The 15,460-nt window shown below is 43.8% G+C and overlaps 1 protein-coding gene across 2 annotated transcripts in view; it reads right to left on the bottom strand.

Annotated features, from left to right (window-relative positions):
- The window catches only part of jag1a (jagged canonical Notch ligand 1a), a 34,930-nt gene that overhangs the window by 8,755 nt on the left and 10,715 nt on the right, over positions 1-15,460 (bottom strand). For both annotated transcript variants that reach the window (XM_053615278.1, XM_053615279.1), the window contains exons 4-19: positions 14,670-14,927; positions 14,082-14,142; positions 12,963-13,093; positions 12,641-12,760; positions 10,083-10,196; positions 9,464-9,577; positions 8,965-9,078; positions 7,622-7,668; positions 6,043-6,216; positions 3,874-4,024; positions 2,396-2,560; positions 2,054-2,167; positions 1,570-1,683; positions 680-793; positions 482-598; positions 1-14 (exon numbers count right to left, since the gene is read on the bottom strand). The exon at positions 1-14 is cut by the window's left edge and continues 14 nt beyond it. In XM_053615278.1, the coding sequence (XP_053471253.1) occupies positions 1-14; positions 482-598; positions 680-793; positions 1,570-1,683; positions 2,054-2,167; positions 2,396-2,560; positions 3,874-4,024; positions 6,043-6,216; positions 7,622-7,668; positions 8,965-9,078; positions 9,464-9,577; positions 10,083-10,196; positions 12,641-12,760; positions 12,963-13,093; positions 14,082-14,142; positions 14,670-14,927 (1,922 nt within the window). The remainder of the gene's footprint in view (positions 15-481; positions 599-679; positions 794-1,569; positions 1,684-2,053; positions 2,168-2,395; positions 2,561-3,873; positions 4,025-6,042; positions 6,217-7,621; positions 7,669-8,964; positions 9,079-9,463; positions 9,578-10,082; positions 10,197-12,640; positions 12,761-12,962; positions 13,094-14,081; positions 14,143-14,669; positions 14,928-15,460) is intronic.

Raw genomic sequence — 15,460 nt, 5'->3', positions numbered from 1 at the left:
GCAGTCATTCGAGTCTGTAACACAAGACAGAAAAAACAATGTTTTATAAAAGTGGTTCGAGTCTCAAAAAAAACAACACACCACTGAAACAGTACACACCGGGGAACAACAAAACAAAACAAAAAAACCCCAAAACAACAAAAGCTCATTTGACACTGAAGCTTTTTAAGTTTGTGCGGCATCATTTTGCTTACCATATTTGTGTTTGGCGTAAAACTGATCAAAAACGAGTTTAGTATAAAAGCAAAGCATAAAACTAGCGTATTTCCCAGACTACAAGGTGCTCATACTTATACAGAAAAGCAATGAGTCATTTTACTATTTTGAATTATTATTATTATTATTATTATTATTATTGTGGGGTATTTACGGTAGCCCTGCTTCTCCAGAAATCATGGTAAACATTAACACTAAAAATCACAAGTTCTCTCAATTCCATGCTTATTTCAAACAGGAGCGAGGACAGGAAGTGATGTCATACTCTGGCTGCAGGTGAGTCCCTCCCAGCCTTCCTTGCACACGCAGGTGAAGCGGTCACCGCTGACGACGCAGGTAGCGCCGTTCTCGCACGGGTTGGGAAGGCAGCTGCTGTTTTTCGCTGCACACACACACACTTATTTTTAGAGATTGCATTTCACGCTCACGCCAAATGCAAAACACTAATAAGGTAATACCGTACCGATATTACAGCTCGTTCCTTCCCAGCCAGAGGCACACATGCATTTGAAGGAGTCTCCTTCATCGTTGCACGTACCGCCGTTGTTACACGTCGTCTCGTCGCACTGGCTTTCACCTGGCAAGCCGAGATTCAGGAAACAAACAAACAAACAAACAAACAAACAAAGTCAGGCTACGAGTTCTATCAATCACAGAGGCACAGACGTGCGATGTTTCTCAACACGTGTTCGCGAATCAAAAATAATCCAGGGCGCTAGTATCAAGATGAACCCACGACTCCTACGGACCCACGATCCATAGTACGATGTTCGACGAGGAGGTCTGTAATTACAATCGGAATTCACTCACTAACTACCCCCCGCCCCGCCCCGAATCACGAGCTTCCATCATTACTGTACACGCTGCTTCTTTCGCCTGGAGCTCGCCGCTCGTGTTTGTTTTTATGTACGTTACACAGCTGCCAAGCTAGATGTACTAACAATCTGTATCACGTTAAACATCCTCGCCACACCACAAAGCCGCGGGAACAATAAGGGACGAATAAAATTATTCTCAACGGAAAACTTTCTTCTTATTTTCTAAATTAAGTAAAACACTTAAGAATATCTTGTATTTCCCCCCCGAAGAAAAAATTCGTCTTAAGAACGTTATTTTTTTCCCCTCCTTAAGATCGTCCCTTGAACACGCAATTATTACGCAATTAAATAATGAATGATTTATTTCCCCTTATCATTCGCGATGAGGTTTCAGCTATCGAAACACTTTGTAACGCGCCTGTCCTTACGAGCGTCTAACGTAAAGCGCGTTCTTACAAATTAACGTGGCAAAATAAATAAATACATTCCTAATATTGAGAAAACAGTCGATGTTGTGAAAGAGGGCGGAGCTTACGTGAGTGACAGGTCTTGCCCTTCCAGCCGTTTTTGCACTCGCAGTAGAAGTCGTTGACCAGGTCGCGACACACACCGCGATCGTGGCACGGGTTCGTGCTGCAGTCATCGATATCTAATAAAAAAAAAAAAAAATATATATATATATATATATATATATATATATATATTATATAAAAACAATTCTGTTTTTCTGAGCTTCGCATTTATACATCTGTTGGTTTGAGTACTATAGTGTCTTCTTTATTCATTTCTTTCGATTCAATTTACTGCGTAAGAATGTGCGAAACCTCTCGCTTTATTCGAACGCATCAAAACCTTTTTTTTTTTGGTTGTGTAGATCATGATAAATAGCCATTACTGCACAGCTGAACCACATTCCTTTCATGAGCACGTCTGAATGAAAGCGAAATGGTCTGAAAGAACACGTTCTGACGGATATTTACTTATCATATTAAAGAGGAAACCAGAGAACATGTGCCTACTAGTTTCGCAGTCGGGTCCCTCCCAGCCGTCAGCGCAGATACACTGGTACACGTTCACTTTATCGATGCACGTCCCTCCATTACGGCACGGGCTGCTCTCACAGTCATTAATGTCTAAGAGAAAAAGAATGTGCTGTTAAACAAACAAACAAACAAACAAACAAACAAACAAACAAGTACTGGCATGCGGTGACAATACTTTCACACTCGCAAAATAAAGAAAACTAGAAAACCAACCGCACTTCCCTAGTAAACGGGTACTGCGTAGGGTTCATTTGCATACTGGAATGTGATTGGCTCTCGTATTTGATGACACAATAACTCGGATTGTTTTCCACTTACTCTCGTGGCAGTAGGTTCCAGTGAAGCCATCCTGACAATCACAGCTGAAATGGCCGCCGGCGAGGCTACGGCACCGACCGTGCGGACCGCACACGTTGGACGAGATGTAGCGGACGTTGCTCGGGGTGCTGTTCGAAACCACGGCAACCGTGCAGCTGTCAATCACTGTCAGAGAGAAACAGAGGGGCGGGGTTAATATGGTCAAATTGCTCTCTGGCAACAAATCAAGGGGAAATTCCAACTCAAGCCTCTCCCTGCTTTATATATCTTTTTTTTTTTAAACAAAAAGAGACCTATTATCTCTCTTGTGTTCTCTCTTTCAAACCCTTGGAGCATGTAGAACCCTGTACAAGAACACACCCAAGATCCTGACAGCTCTGGTAACGGTTCAGATAGCAACGTGCTAAGACTTAGTGTAGCCGCCACCTAGTCTGCTCCTGCACCCCCGCCCCTGTAAAGTAGCTAAGCTCAAACGTGTAACACAATCTTAAACGTTCCCAAGGTACCACGGCCCTGGGGAGGCAACGGAGACGTGTTAAAAATGGCTAACGCTACGCACTGGTACAATGGAATGGCGTCAATCCGTCGGGGTTCCCGAACCTGAAGATAGCCCAGGTCCCGGTTTGGCGTCACGGTTAAAAGCTCAGAACGTCCCTGAATGACATACGTGATACGCGAGAGGTGTGATATGACACGATATCGGGGCTAAGCACAAGATTTGGGTCTCTTCTGGGATATTTTTAAGCCTGGGGAAATGTCAGCGCTACAGTTATCATCACCGAGACGAATAAATGTGGGGAATATGAGATGGGTCGTTGCGGTTCATGGAAACAAAAACTACAGGAAAAAAAAAGGGTTATTGTTTTTTTTGTGTGTGTGTGAACTGTAATTAACTAAACAAAAGCTAAAAATACAGCTTCTGAAAATAAATCAAAACCAAACACACCAATTTCCAATTTCGCTCTCTTACACAGAAAACTACGTCTTGTTTCTAATCATTGCAAACGCTACACTACCTGTGCATGGTGCATGCAGTTTATTATTATTATTATTATTATTATTATTATTACTATTTATTAATCAAACAATTTTGTTAGCTTTCTTTAGGTTTTCACTTATTTTGGGGTCTGTTCTAAAAAGCCACATGGTCCATAGTTCATCCCCTTTCCGTTACACAAACTGTAGAAATGTAGACCATTACACAGACAACGTAAACATTGTTGTTTCCGCAATTATATTACATGACGTGCAACGCATAAGACACAAAAATACCTCACACATACCTAAATAGCTTTATCTAGATACTTAAAAATGACGTGTTTTTAAATATCACACTAAAAATGTCCACTGAAGTGATAACTGAAAAAAATAACAATTATTTTGTGTAAGCTGTTTTGAGACTTGAACAAATGGAATGCACACGCACACACACACACACACACACACACACACACACATACGAGTGAACGAATCGGTACCTTCGCAGGGCGTGGTGCGACAGTGGTCTTTGAGATGGGAGCAGTTCTTGCCCTCATAATCTTCAGGACATTTACAGTAATAATCCGTCGCCAGGTTAAAACACGGCGCGCCGTTCTGACACGGATTTCCCTCGCAGTAGTCGATATCCAACTGGAGAACACAAAAACACACTCTATCTATGAGAAACTATCTACGAGATCCATTTTTTAGACCCGTGTGATAACAGCTAACATGATCATTAATTATAATCAGGAACAACATTTATTTTTTATTTTTTTTTATTCAAGGCTCATGTTTTAGCTCAGAATAGGCAACGTAAACATATCCAGGCTAATAAATTACCTCAGAATAATCTAATAAAAACATAGCAAAACTAAGAAATAAAATAACAAGATAGAGAAACATAGCCAAGCGGACAAATTAGATCAGAATAAGCACCAGAAACAAAGCAAGGCTAAAATACTCCCTGAGAATTATCTGACATGTTGGCAAAGAATATATAGCTAGGCTAATACTACAGAACAAACAACAGAAACAAACTCCAGGTTAATAAATGACCTCAGAATAAGCAACTAAAATATATCTAAACTAACATGTTACCTCAGAATAGTCTAGGGAAACAAATCTAGGAAAGAAGTTACTTCAGAATAAACAACAGGAACATATCAAGGCTTAAAAAAAAGTGACCTATTCATTCTAGAGAAGCATAGCTAGGCTAACAAGTTGTCTAAGAATTAGCAACCTAAAGACGTTACCACAGGATAAGCTAAAGAAACATAGCAATGCAAATGTTTTGCCTCAGAATTAGCAACAGAAACATTACCAAGCTAACAAGTTTGCACAGAATAAGCTGAGGAAACACAGCAAATGAAACACTGCTAATGTTTTACGTTAGTATACAGTGAGAAAAAACAGACACATAGCCCGACTTACACCTCAGAATAATGTTGAGAAACATAGCAAGGAGTAAGTCGAGTAACCTAGAGAAGCATATCCAGGATAATATATTACCTAACAAGAAGGCGCAATATAAACAACAAACACAGTCAGGCAAACAAGTTACCTCAGAATAAGCAAGAGAAAGAACAAAACTAAGGTATTAGAGCTAGAGAAACCTAGCCAGGTTAATGAGTTACCTCATGTGAAAGAGCTAAACTACGTTAGCATACAGTAAGCTAGAGAAACCTAGCCAGGTTAATGAGTTACCTCAAGTGAAAGTGCTAAACTAAGTTAGCATACAGTAAGCTAGAGAAACCTAGCCAGGTTAATGAGTTACCTCATGTGAAAGTGCTAAACTAAGTTAGCATACAGTAAGCTAGAGAAACCTAGCCAGGTTAATGAGTTACCTCATGTGAAAGAGCTAAACTACGTTAGCATACAGTAAGCTAGAGAAACCTAGCCAGGTTAATGAGTTACCTCAAGTGAAAGTGCTAAACTAAGTTAGCATACAGTAAGCTAGAGAAACCTAGCCAGGTTAATGAGTTACCTCAAGTGAAAGTGCTAAACTAAGTTAGCATACAGTAAGCTAGAGAAACCTAGCCAGGTTAATGAGTTACCTCAAGTGAAAGTGCTAAACTAAGTTAGCATACAGTAAGCTAGAGAAACCTAGCCAGGTTAATGAGTTACCTCAAGTGAAAGCGCTAAACTAAGTTAGCATATAGTAAGCTAGAGAAACCTAGCCAGGTTAATGAGTTACTTCATGTGAAAGCGCTAAACTACATTAGCATTCAGTAAACTTAAGAAACTTAGCCAGGTTAATGTGTTGTCCCAGCACATCAATTTATTTACACAGAATGAAGAGCTAATATATTATCCACTCAAGATGGCTAAGCTAACATATGTCTAAAAAGAAAACAAACAGCAGTTAACGTTAAGCAGCGACATGTACGGACTTGACAGTGTTTTGGTGGAGGAATACGGCAAGGGTGCGACGGGGAGACGGTAACAGCTCCCAGCTGTGGAGAAACGATGTTTGTGGTTGCAACGAGCCGGAGGGAGCTATATAAACTAATCCGATTGTCACAAAAGAAATTAGGTTGCGGCGAGAAAGTAAAAAATATGATAAGTTTGCAAGAAGTTTTAAAATGTCAAGGGCAAGTTCAAAACATGCATCTGACCAGAGGAATGCCGTGGGCGTGCTGGGCGTGTGCTACCTGAGTTTCACTCACCTGGCACAGGTTTCCAGAAAAACCAGGCAGGCACAGGCACTGGAAGCCGTTGATGTCATCACGGCACTGGCCCTTGTTGAGACAGGGCTGACTGGCACACTCGTCGATATCTTTCTCACAATGCTCGCCCGCGAATCCCGGCGCGCACACGCACTTGTACCCGTTCACCAGGTCCTGAAAGAGACACGTTTCATTACTGTAGCATATCATCTGCACAGGCTAGCTACACCTAGCATAGCATACAGTCATCAAGTCTACTTTTACTGGTTTAATGTTATGTAAACCCTGAAGCCATTACAGTAATCTGCTAAGATGTTTTTCTCTCTATGTAACTGCTAGCATAAGCATGCTAATTTGTTAACTTGCTTATGTACAAATTCCACATGTTAATACAAACATGACCGGGTAAATCTACGTTAGTTTGTCTTAACAAGCTAGCCTACCTAGCTTAGCATGATGTAGCGCGACCACGTTCGTGCCATGACATGGCGAATGAGTTAGCGCGATATAAGCTGCAGAAATTTATTCAAATTTTTCCCTGATTTTTTTACTCAACGTTTAAAATGTACAACAAACACGGTTAGCGCAAAATCCCTGCGCTTGATTTTGGTTCATTTCAGTTAATTAGCGCTAGATCACTAACTACACTCCGAAACCTGTGCAGCTTGCGTTATTGTCTTTTGCTAATGTTTTCTCAGCACCTGCTAGCATGAACATGCTAAAAAGTTGTTTTTTTAACCATGAATACAATATACAGGATTCTGAGTTTTCACAGAACGAGCCAACACGTCTCGGAGACGACATGACTAGCCTAACGTGTTTACCTTAGCATAAGAAACAAGTCTAATGAGTTAGCATATGATAAGCTAGCGAGAAGTAACAGAAACAGTTGAAGACTTTTTATTTATTTATTTAAAAAAAATTTTTTTGAGAGAAATGAAACAATGGAGCGAGAGACATTTTTAAATGCAAAGTGGTTACGTTACACCTAGCGTAACATAACTCAATTAGCGCTAATCGCCGTGTTTGCTTTTGTTCATTTTGCAGATTAGCATTGGATTGTCGTTAAACGCGCTCTTTCGGGTTCGGCTTATCTTCTCTCGGGCCGAAGCAGCGTTTGTGGAAGAAAGGGGTCAGTGAGGTAAAAGACGGAGAAAAGAAAGAATGAGCGAGGGAGAGAGGGAGGTGTGGGCACAAGGGGAGGAGGAGAGACGGAAGAATAAAGGCGCTCTCTCTCTCTCTCTCTCTCTGGCAGGAGACAGGAATGTTTATGGAAATCTGATCTACTGTGTTCATCCAGCCTTCCTCCCACCCGCACTCTTTCTTTCCCTCTCTCTCACTCTCTCTCCTCTTTTTTTTCTTCCCAGATGGCTTTCTTTCCCTCCTGTCCTTTCTCCAAAGAATGACTCAGCAGTCGCTATTTTTGAAAAGAGATGGGGAGAGGTGATTGGGGGGGGACTCAAAACCCCATGCCAAAAACTTGACGAAAGACCCCCAAAACTTCGACAAGTCATGTTGGTGGGTAAAAAAATACCACACACACACACACACACACACACACACACACACACACACTTACCTTACAAGATCCTCCATTCAGACACTGCCCTTGGCAGTCGTTAACATCTGCAAATAAAATAAAAAAAGAAAAGAAAAACAACAATTAATCAAAACAGGCCGTTTGAGCGGTGACTCAAAGCAAACAGCCACAGGATCTTACTGCTATCGAAGCGGCTCTTGATAACCCACGCTGTCAGATTTCCAGAGCTTTTCCTCTGATAAGGATCGGGAGGAAACCGTGTGAGAAAGCGGGCGAGCTGCAGCGCTGGCAGAGCTGTTTGAGTTGGACGCTAATCGCTAACGGCTAATCGCTAATGGGCACCGATAAGACATCGGACAAAGTCATTTATCAGGGTGACTAATGCCCGCACTCGAGCCGGATAATAACACGATAACGCGGTTCCAACCTTAATATTTTAATTGGCCTGGAATTGTAGACGAGCTCGAACCTGATCATCTCCATGTGGTCATGTGATCGTCAGATCGTCACCATTTTCCCACCGGCCTAATGACAGCTCTAATTACAAAACCCTCCGCTTTACACGTCATGTACGCCTGCTAGCCAGCTAGCCTGTTAGTGCGCCGCGATAATCCAGGCAAGAAGGACGGAAGGAGAGAAAGAAAGATAGAAAGAAAACAAAGAACAGGTGCAAAAGAAAGAAAGAAGTTATGCAGGGTGAGAAGAAGAAGAATATAAAAATAGAGAAAAAAGAAAGTAAGAAGTGAGAAAAAGTAAGAAAAAAAGGAACAAAGAAAAAATAGGAAAAAAAAACTTGAGCCAGAAACTGATGAAAAGAAAGAAACAAAGCAAGAATTTTCTTGTTTTTACAAAAAGAAGTGAGAGAACAGAAAGAAGGAAAAATAAGAAAAAGTTATAAAAAACAAAGAAGGCAAGCAAAAGTAAAAGAAAGAAATGAAAGAAAGAATAAAAATAAATAAATAAGACAAAAGACAGCCAAACATATTAGGCCGGGTGAGAGAGGGCAAGTAAAAAAGATGAAGACAGAAACAAAAACAAAGAAAGAAAAAGAACGCAAGCAAGAAAAAGTGTGAAAGAAAGAGAAAGCAGGACTGAAAACAAGAAGGGAAGAAGGAATGAAAGGTGGGCGAACAGAGAGCAACGAAGGGTAAAAAAAAGTAAGCAAAAGAGAGAGAGGGGAAAAGATGGCGAGAGCGGACAAGAGAGAGAACGAGAGAGAAAGAGAGAGAGTAATTAAGAGTAATTAAGAGTAATTAATCCACCACAGAACTGGGCTTTAAGTGGAACAGCTTAGCGTTTAGAAATCAGTGAACGGTGCCGTGGGGTCAAACGGGCAGCGACGCCGCCGAAGCTGAAACGTAACGGAGGCCTCGGATACTTACTGACGTCACAGTTCGGTCCTGTCCAGCCGGGGAGACACTCACAGAAATATCCACCAATCAGGTTCCGGCATACGTGAGCATTCACACACGGGTTCTCAGCACACTCATCAGCATCTGCAGAGCGACAGAGCGAGAGATTAGTGTCCTCTGTGTGTGTGTGTGTGTGTGTGTGTGTGTGTGTGTGTGTGTGTGTGAGTGTGAGTGTGTGTGTGAGAGAGAGAGAGAGAGAGAGAGAGAGAGATCTGTACATTCTTACATCCAAGACAGACAGACAGACAGACACACAGAGACAGACACAAAGAGAGAGACAGGCAGATAGAGAAAGAGACAGACAGAGAGCGAGACAGAGAGAGAGAGACAGACAGACACAGAGAGAGAGACAGACAGATATATATAGAGAGAGAGAGACAGCCAGACACAGAGAGAGAGAGAGAGAGACAGATGAAGAAAGACAGGCAGAGAGAGAGACAGAGAGAAAGACAGACAGAGAGAGACAGACCGATGAGACAGGTTTTGCCGATCCATTGTGGAGGACAGATGCACTTGAAGCCGTTGACGAGGTCCACACACGTCCCCCCATGGTTACACAGGTTAGGACTGCAGTCATCTTTGTCTGAGGAAGAGAAAAGGGGGTTAGACACACACACACACACACACACACACACACACACACACACAGAGGGAGTGTTATCTCACGGTATATATCTCACACATATACAAACGCACAGCGAGCAGAGGCTCTGCTCCATCTACAGCGCAGCCACAGAGCTGCACTCGCTTAGGATCTGTCACTGATCCGGGTCTGGATTCTGTCTCAGGACTGTTCCTGTTCTCCCACAACTCACTCATCACACCCCTTTCTTTTTTTCTTCCTTTCAGGGTGACAGAGTCCACTGTCCACTATAGGTGTCTATCTTTCCTTCAGAGACGACACAACACTCCTCTCGCTGAGACACAGCTTTAAAGCTGCAGTCTGCAATTCTGGAAGAAGTTTTTTTTTTTGTGTTCGGACTTTTCAATGTCCAGTATAAAGCCACGGAATGACTTCATACAACATTGTTATGTTTTAACACCCCCCCCCCCCCCCCACACACACACACACACATCCCGGAACTCACTGATGGCACAGGTTGGACCGGTCCACCCCGGAGCACACTGGCACTCAAAGCCCTGACTGCTCTCCATACAGCGTCCCCCGTTCAGACATGGCTCCGACAGACAGGCGTTATCCGCTATAGAGAGAGAGAGAGAGAGAGAGAGAGAGATGGTGTTTAACAGTTCAGATGTTCTGGAGAATAGGGAGAGGTCCTGACTCTGGGTTTTCCCCTTTCAATCGCTCCCTCCCTTCCTCTCACCCTCCGTCTTCTCCGTCTCTCCCTCCCTATTTTCTCTCTCTTTATCTGATGCAGCGAGCGGACTGGAAAGCCCCTTTGGCCTTTCTCACACCGGCACAGACAGACAGACAGACAGACACACAGACAGACAGACAGAGAAAGAGACAGAAAGAGACACTGATGGAACGTGATCAAAGAAAACAAGCCACGAAAAGAAAAAAGAAAAGTCACTAAAAAAAGAAAACAAGGGAAAGAAAAAACGAATGAAGATACGCGAGGAAACGAAGAAATAAATTTCTTGCGGGGGAAAAAAGAAAAAAAAAGTGAACGAAATCTTTAAGAGAAGTAAAAAGACTTTAAAAAGGATGATGGAGAAAAGTCAAGAAAAGGAACGAAAAGGGAAAAAAACGAATAGAACAGAGCAGGGGAAAAAAAAGAAAAGAAAAGCTGTTACTGCCCACATGGGTCGTCCAATGTTGTGGATCAGGAAACAGCATTTATACACACGGGTTTAAATCTCATTTACACACACACACACACACACACACACACACAGGGAATAAGGGCAGATGGAGCCCCACACGTCGGAACATATTCCTCTGCCCATATCAATTAATGCAAACTACATTCTTGGGCTTGGAGACTGATTTTGTGTGTGTGTGTGTGTGTGTGTGTGTGTGTGTTAAGCTTGGCTGGGACCCCCTTGTTCTCCTGTACTCCTCCTTGTTTCCTCTTTCTCAATCAGTCACTCACTGGAGGTCTGATGCTGGTGGTAAAAAACAAATGACAGAGGAAAGGCGGGAGGAAACGAGACAGAGGTTAAAAAAAAAGCGGGGGGGGGGGGGGGGGCGAGAAAAAACAAGCAAAAGAGCAAAAAGATTTTTTTTTTTTTTTAAAAAAGCCCCGGTTCTCCTAAAAAAATTAAGGAGGAGTCGTCATTCCTTCCTGTGTTTTCTCTCTTTTCACGCAGGGTCTTCTTCCAGCTGACCCTAACCACCCTGCACTGCCAGAGCCCATTAATCAGCATCACCCACACTACATTACCCACAATGACCCGGGGCCTGTGGGGAACTACATTACCCACAAGAACCACACCACACTGCCCTTAACGAGCCTCCAGGCTCCTAACAATAACTAACAGCGAGTTCATTCTCCAGAACGCAGACCAACCGTGAAAGAGACAGAGAGAGAGAGAGACAGAGAGAGAGAGAGAGAGAGAGAAACATAATACACTGTGTTACAAGCTGAAAACAGAATACATGCCTTGTAAGCCAGGAGAGCACTGTTGCTAGGCAACCGAGCATGCAAGCTAGCTAAAATGGCTGAGATGCATTGTTATCCGGCTGTCCAGCAGTCTGTATCCGGACAACGTCAAGGCACAGAGACGGCAGAAATGAGACCAAACTGTTGGGAATGTCAACATTTACCTCAGAAGTGTTGTCATATAACGAAGAAAAGACTCGGTTTGCGTAAAACTACACTGTAATTACACTTAGCATCAACCGCTAAACACAAACGTAATCAAACCTGCATCACACGAGATCTCTGTTAGAGCTATCACAAAATCTTACAGCAGCTTACAGGGTAGTTTCTGTTTAATCTTCTCACAAAACACACACACACACACACACACACACACACACACACACACACACACACACACACAAGTCTGTCCTATTCGCTTTCTGAGGTCTATTATTTATTTATTTTGAAATATAAGGGGCATTGTTGCATATTGCGATCACCCTCAGTGTAGGAAGTCACATGATCGTGTTCACCGGACACGAGTTTCTTTTAAACAGGAACCGAACTCATCTCCCCCGGCGAAATACTTCGCGAACAGTCGTATTTATGTTTGGAATTCTTTTCCCAAAGTCGTTCCGAGGTTAAAACGAACTAGCTAACGTAACGCGACTTCACAGCTTGAAGTTCTGAAGACATGCTAACCATGGCCCGGCTATCCGCCGAGGCTAACTTCGCTAGCTGGCTAGTCAGCCATGTTACACGCTATTCGGTTAAACGGTAGTCCAGTCGCGTTCAGTACCAGAAAAACGGCGTAACAAAGAAGAGAAAGGTGAACGATCGATCGATCTTTCATCAGGAAAGCTGACTAGCTAAACTAGCAAACGATAGCGAATAAACAAAAGTCAAGCTAAAACTAGCATGCTATCATTTATGAAGTATAAAAGGAAAGGATCGTTTTGTTTTTTTTAATGTAAATGCTGCTCAATGACAAAGGTACCTTTAAAAGATGCAGCAAAAATTTTGGCACCAACCATAGGTCACCAAAATGGACTGTGTGTGTGTGTGTGTGTGTGTGTGTTTGTGTGTGTGTGTGTCACCTCTTTCGCAGTTCTGGCCAGAGTAACCGTCAGGACAGGAGCAGTGATACTTGTCTGGTCCCGTATTACCGCATGTGCCTCCATTCAGACACGGCTGCCTCGTACCACACGTGTTTAGGTCTAAACCACACACACACACACACACACACACACACACACACACACACACACACACACACACACACACGATCAGATCTCAATCTGCACCCCATTTCAATGATCCACTGATGTTTAGAGTGGTTAGCATGTGAGCATTAAGTACTGTATGTGCAACTAATTCTACAACATATCGTCATATTGCGCGTGTTTCCGTGGAGACTACCTTTGTCACAGAGCTGTCCTCCCCAGTTGGTGTCACACAGACACTGCCAGGGTTCCTCACAGGTGCCATGGACACACCCGGGGTGTGGGATACACTGATCGCAGTACTCCCCCTGCCACCCATACAAACACCTACACATACAGAGAGAGAGAGAGAGAGAGAGAGTGGGGGGGGGAGACAGAGAGAGAGAGAGAGAGGGGAAGAGAGAGACAGAGAAAGGTTACTGAAACTCAAGAAACAAGAAAATCTAATATCTTTGAGTACACTTGTACACCAAGAATAATATAAACCAGGCCAACGATTTAGCTAGCTAAACCTCACATAACCACTTCATACAAAATAAAAGCGCAGTGACCTCGCAAACCAGACAGAAGCATCAGGAACGTCAACATTTCCCTCAGATCCGTCGCTAAGAAAACACTCCACACAACCCAGACCGCACTGCAACTCCGCTTAGCATCAACTGCTAGCGAAACGACTGAAGACGTCAACATTCAGTGCTATTATTAAGCCGGGGATTTTACCATTATGTTGTTGTTGTTGTTGTTGTTGTTGTTTTCCCGGTTAGCAAGCAAGATGTCGAAACTGGACATGTAAACAGTTTGCTCTTTTCAGTGTGGTGAAACCCATAGAAATCGGTTAGCATTCGATGCTAAGTAAGCAATCCGGAGCATACCCAGTCTTTTCCTTGTGATTTATTAACACATCCGAGGAAAATGTTACTACTCCTGATGATTCCGTCTTACTTCCACGGTCACTGACCGTTTAGTTCTCATAAAACGGTTATATGATAGCTACGGTAGGTAAATCATTAGCCTCAGGCATCGGCAGGATTATGCTTGGTGTACATATTTTCCAGTTGCCTAGCAACGCTGCTTTCATGATCTTAACCCACATGTAGTGCGCGTTGTGTTTTCCGCCAAGCCTCTCTCAATTGCTCGTGTCTGTGCACGGCTGGGATTCCGTCTCATTCATAAGTCGCTTTAAATAAAAGCCGTAAACCGCCGCGTGCCCGTCCGCGTTCCCGTTAGTACCCGATCTTGAAATGGAGGGAAAACGTTCCATACACAGAGCAGTGGGGGATTTGTTTGGTTTGAAAAGAGTGAGAAGTTCATTTACCTGCACTCTCCAGGAGCCTTACAGGATCCGTGTTTAGTGCTACAGCCTTGCTTACAGATCGCTGAGAAAGAGACAGACAGATAGAGAGAGAGAGAGAGAGAGAGAGAGAGAGACAAAGACAAAAGTTAGATCATTACTGCTACTGCTGTCTGACTGACCCGTTATCAAAGTCAGTCGTTTTCTTTGCTATCAGCTTAGCCAGTGAGTCATCGCTCACTGTTCTGGGCGCAACAAGCCATGATGTCATTTCCCCCTCAGGGCAGGAAAAAAAAAAAGGATGAATGAAGGAAGAAGCGAAATCTCCCATCAAAGCGCTAATCCCTGTTGATCCGACTGCGGATCTGTGTCCAGACGCTACAGAGGTGGGGTGGGTTGTAGTACGACTGCAAATCCACCATCAATAGCGCTAAACTAACTATGGAGGGGGATGAGGGGGGGCGTCGGGATGACATCACTGATTAACAGAGAGCGATAACGACAGCCTGACTCGGCATTAAGTGTACACAATGGAAAATGAATTACAAGCGGCGAGAAATTTCGCCTTATGATGTTCTGAGAATCGAGCTGGACTGTGGAGAAGTGCCTCACCGGTGCTGCATTCGGGGCTGGCCCAGCCCTCCAGGCACGTCTTGTTGCCGTTGTGGTCACAGTTAAAGTGGCCGAAGAAGTCGTCTCGAGGCCGGCAGAATTTGTTGCAGCCGAAGCCGTAGTAGTGCTCGTCGCAGCTGACGCGGATCTGGTACTCGAACTGGGCCACGATGCCGTTGTGCTTCAGAGTCTGCCACTGTCGGCTCGGGTTGATCATCCCCGACTGCATGGCCCTCTCGATCACCTGACCGCCGCTACCTGGGAGCGAGAGAAAGCAAGACGTGGGAATTTGTCAAATATAGAAAACGTTATAGTGAAGGAAGGAGGCGTGGCCTCCGTTGTGGCCGTACATCCCAGTGAAAGAGGTGTGGCCTCAGCACAGCTCGAAGCTAATTTAAAGTGCTGGCACGATAAGCCGTAGAGTTACAGGTAACCGGTTCTGTCCTCCAATATCCCTGTAATCAATCAGACCGTAGAACCCGCCCCCTTCGTCAGCAGTGTAACCAATCAATCAGACCGTACCCTTCGTCGCCAGGGTAACCAATCAGACCGTAGAGCCTGCCCCCTTCGACGCCGGTGTAACCAATCAATCAGACCGTAGAGCCCGCCCCCTTCGTCACCAATGTAACCAATCAGACTGTAGAGCCCGCCCCCTTCGTCTCCAGTGTAACCAATCAATCAGAGTGCACTTCCCACCCAAACTACCACTGTAAACAACCCATCATGGTGCAGTTTCCACCCCCCAACAATGCCAGGCAAACCAACTAATATCCCATAGTAAGCAATCAAAT

The sequence above is a fragment of the Ictalurus furcatus genome, chromosome 26 (genome assembly GCF_023375685.1).
Source record: "Ictalurus furcatus strain D&B chromosome 26, Billie_1.0, whole genome shotgun sequence".
Lineage (NCBI taxonomy): Eukaryota > Metazoa > Chordata > Actinopteri > Siluriformes > Ictaluridae > Ictalurus > Ictalurus furcatus.
This window is presented reverse-complemented; position numbering and strand designations above follow the sequence as displayed.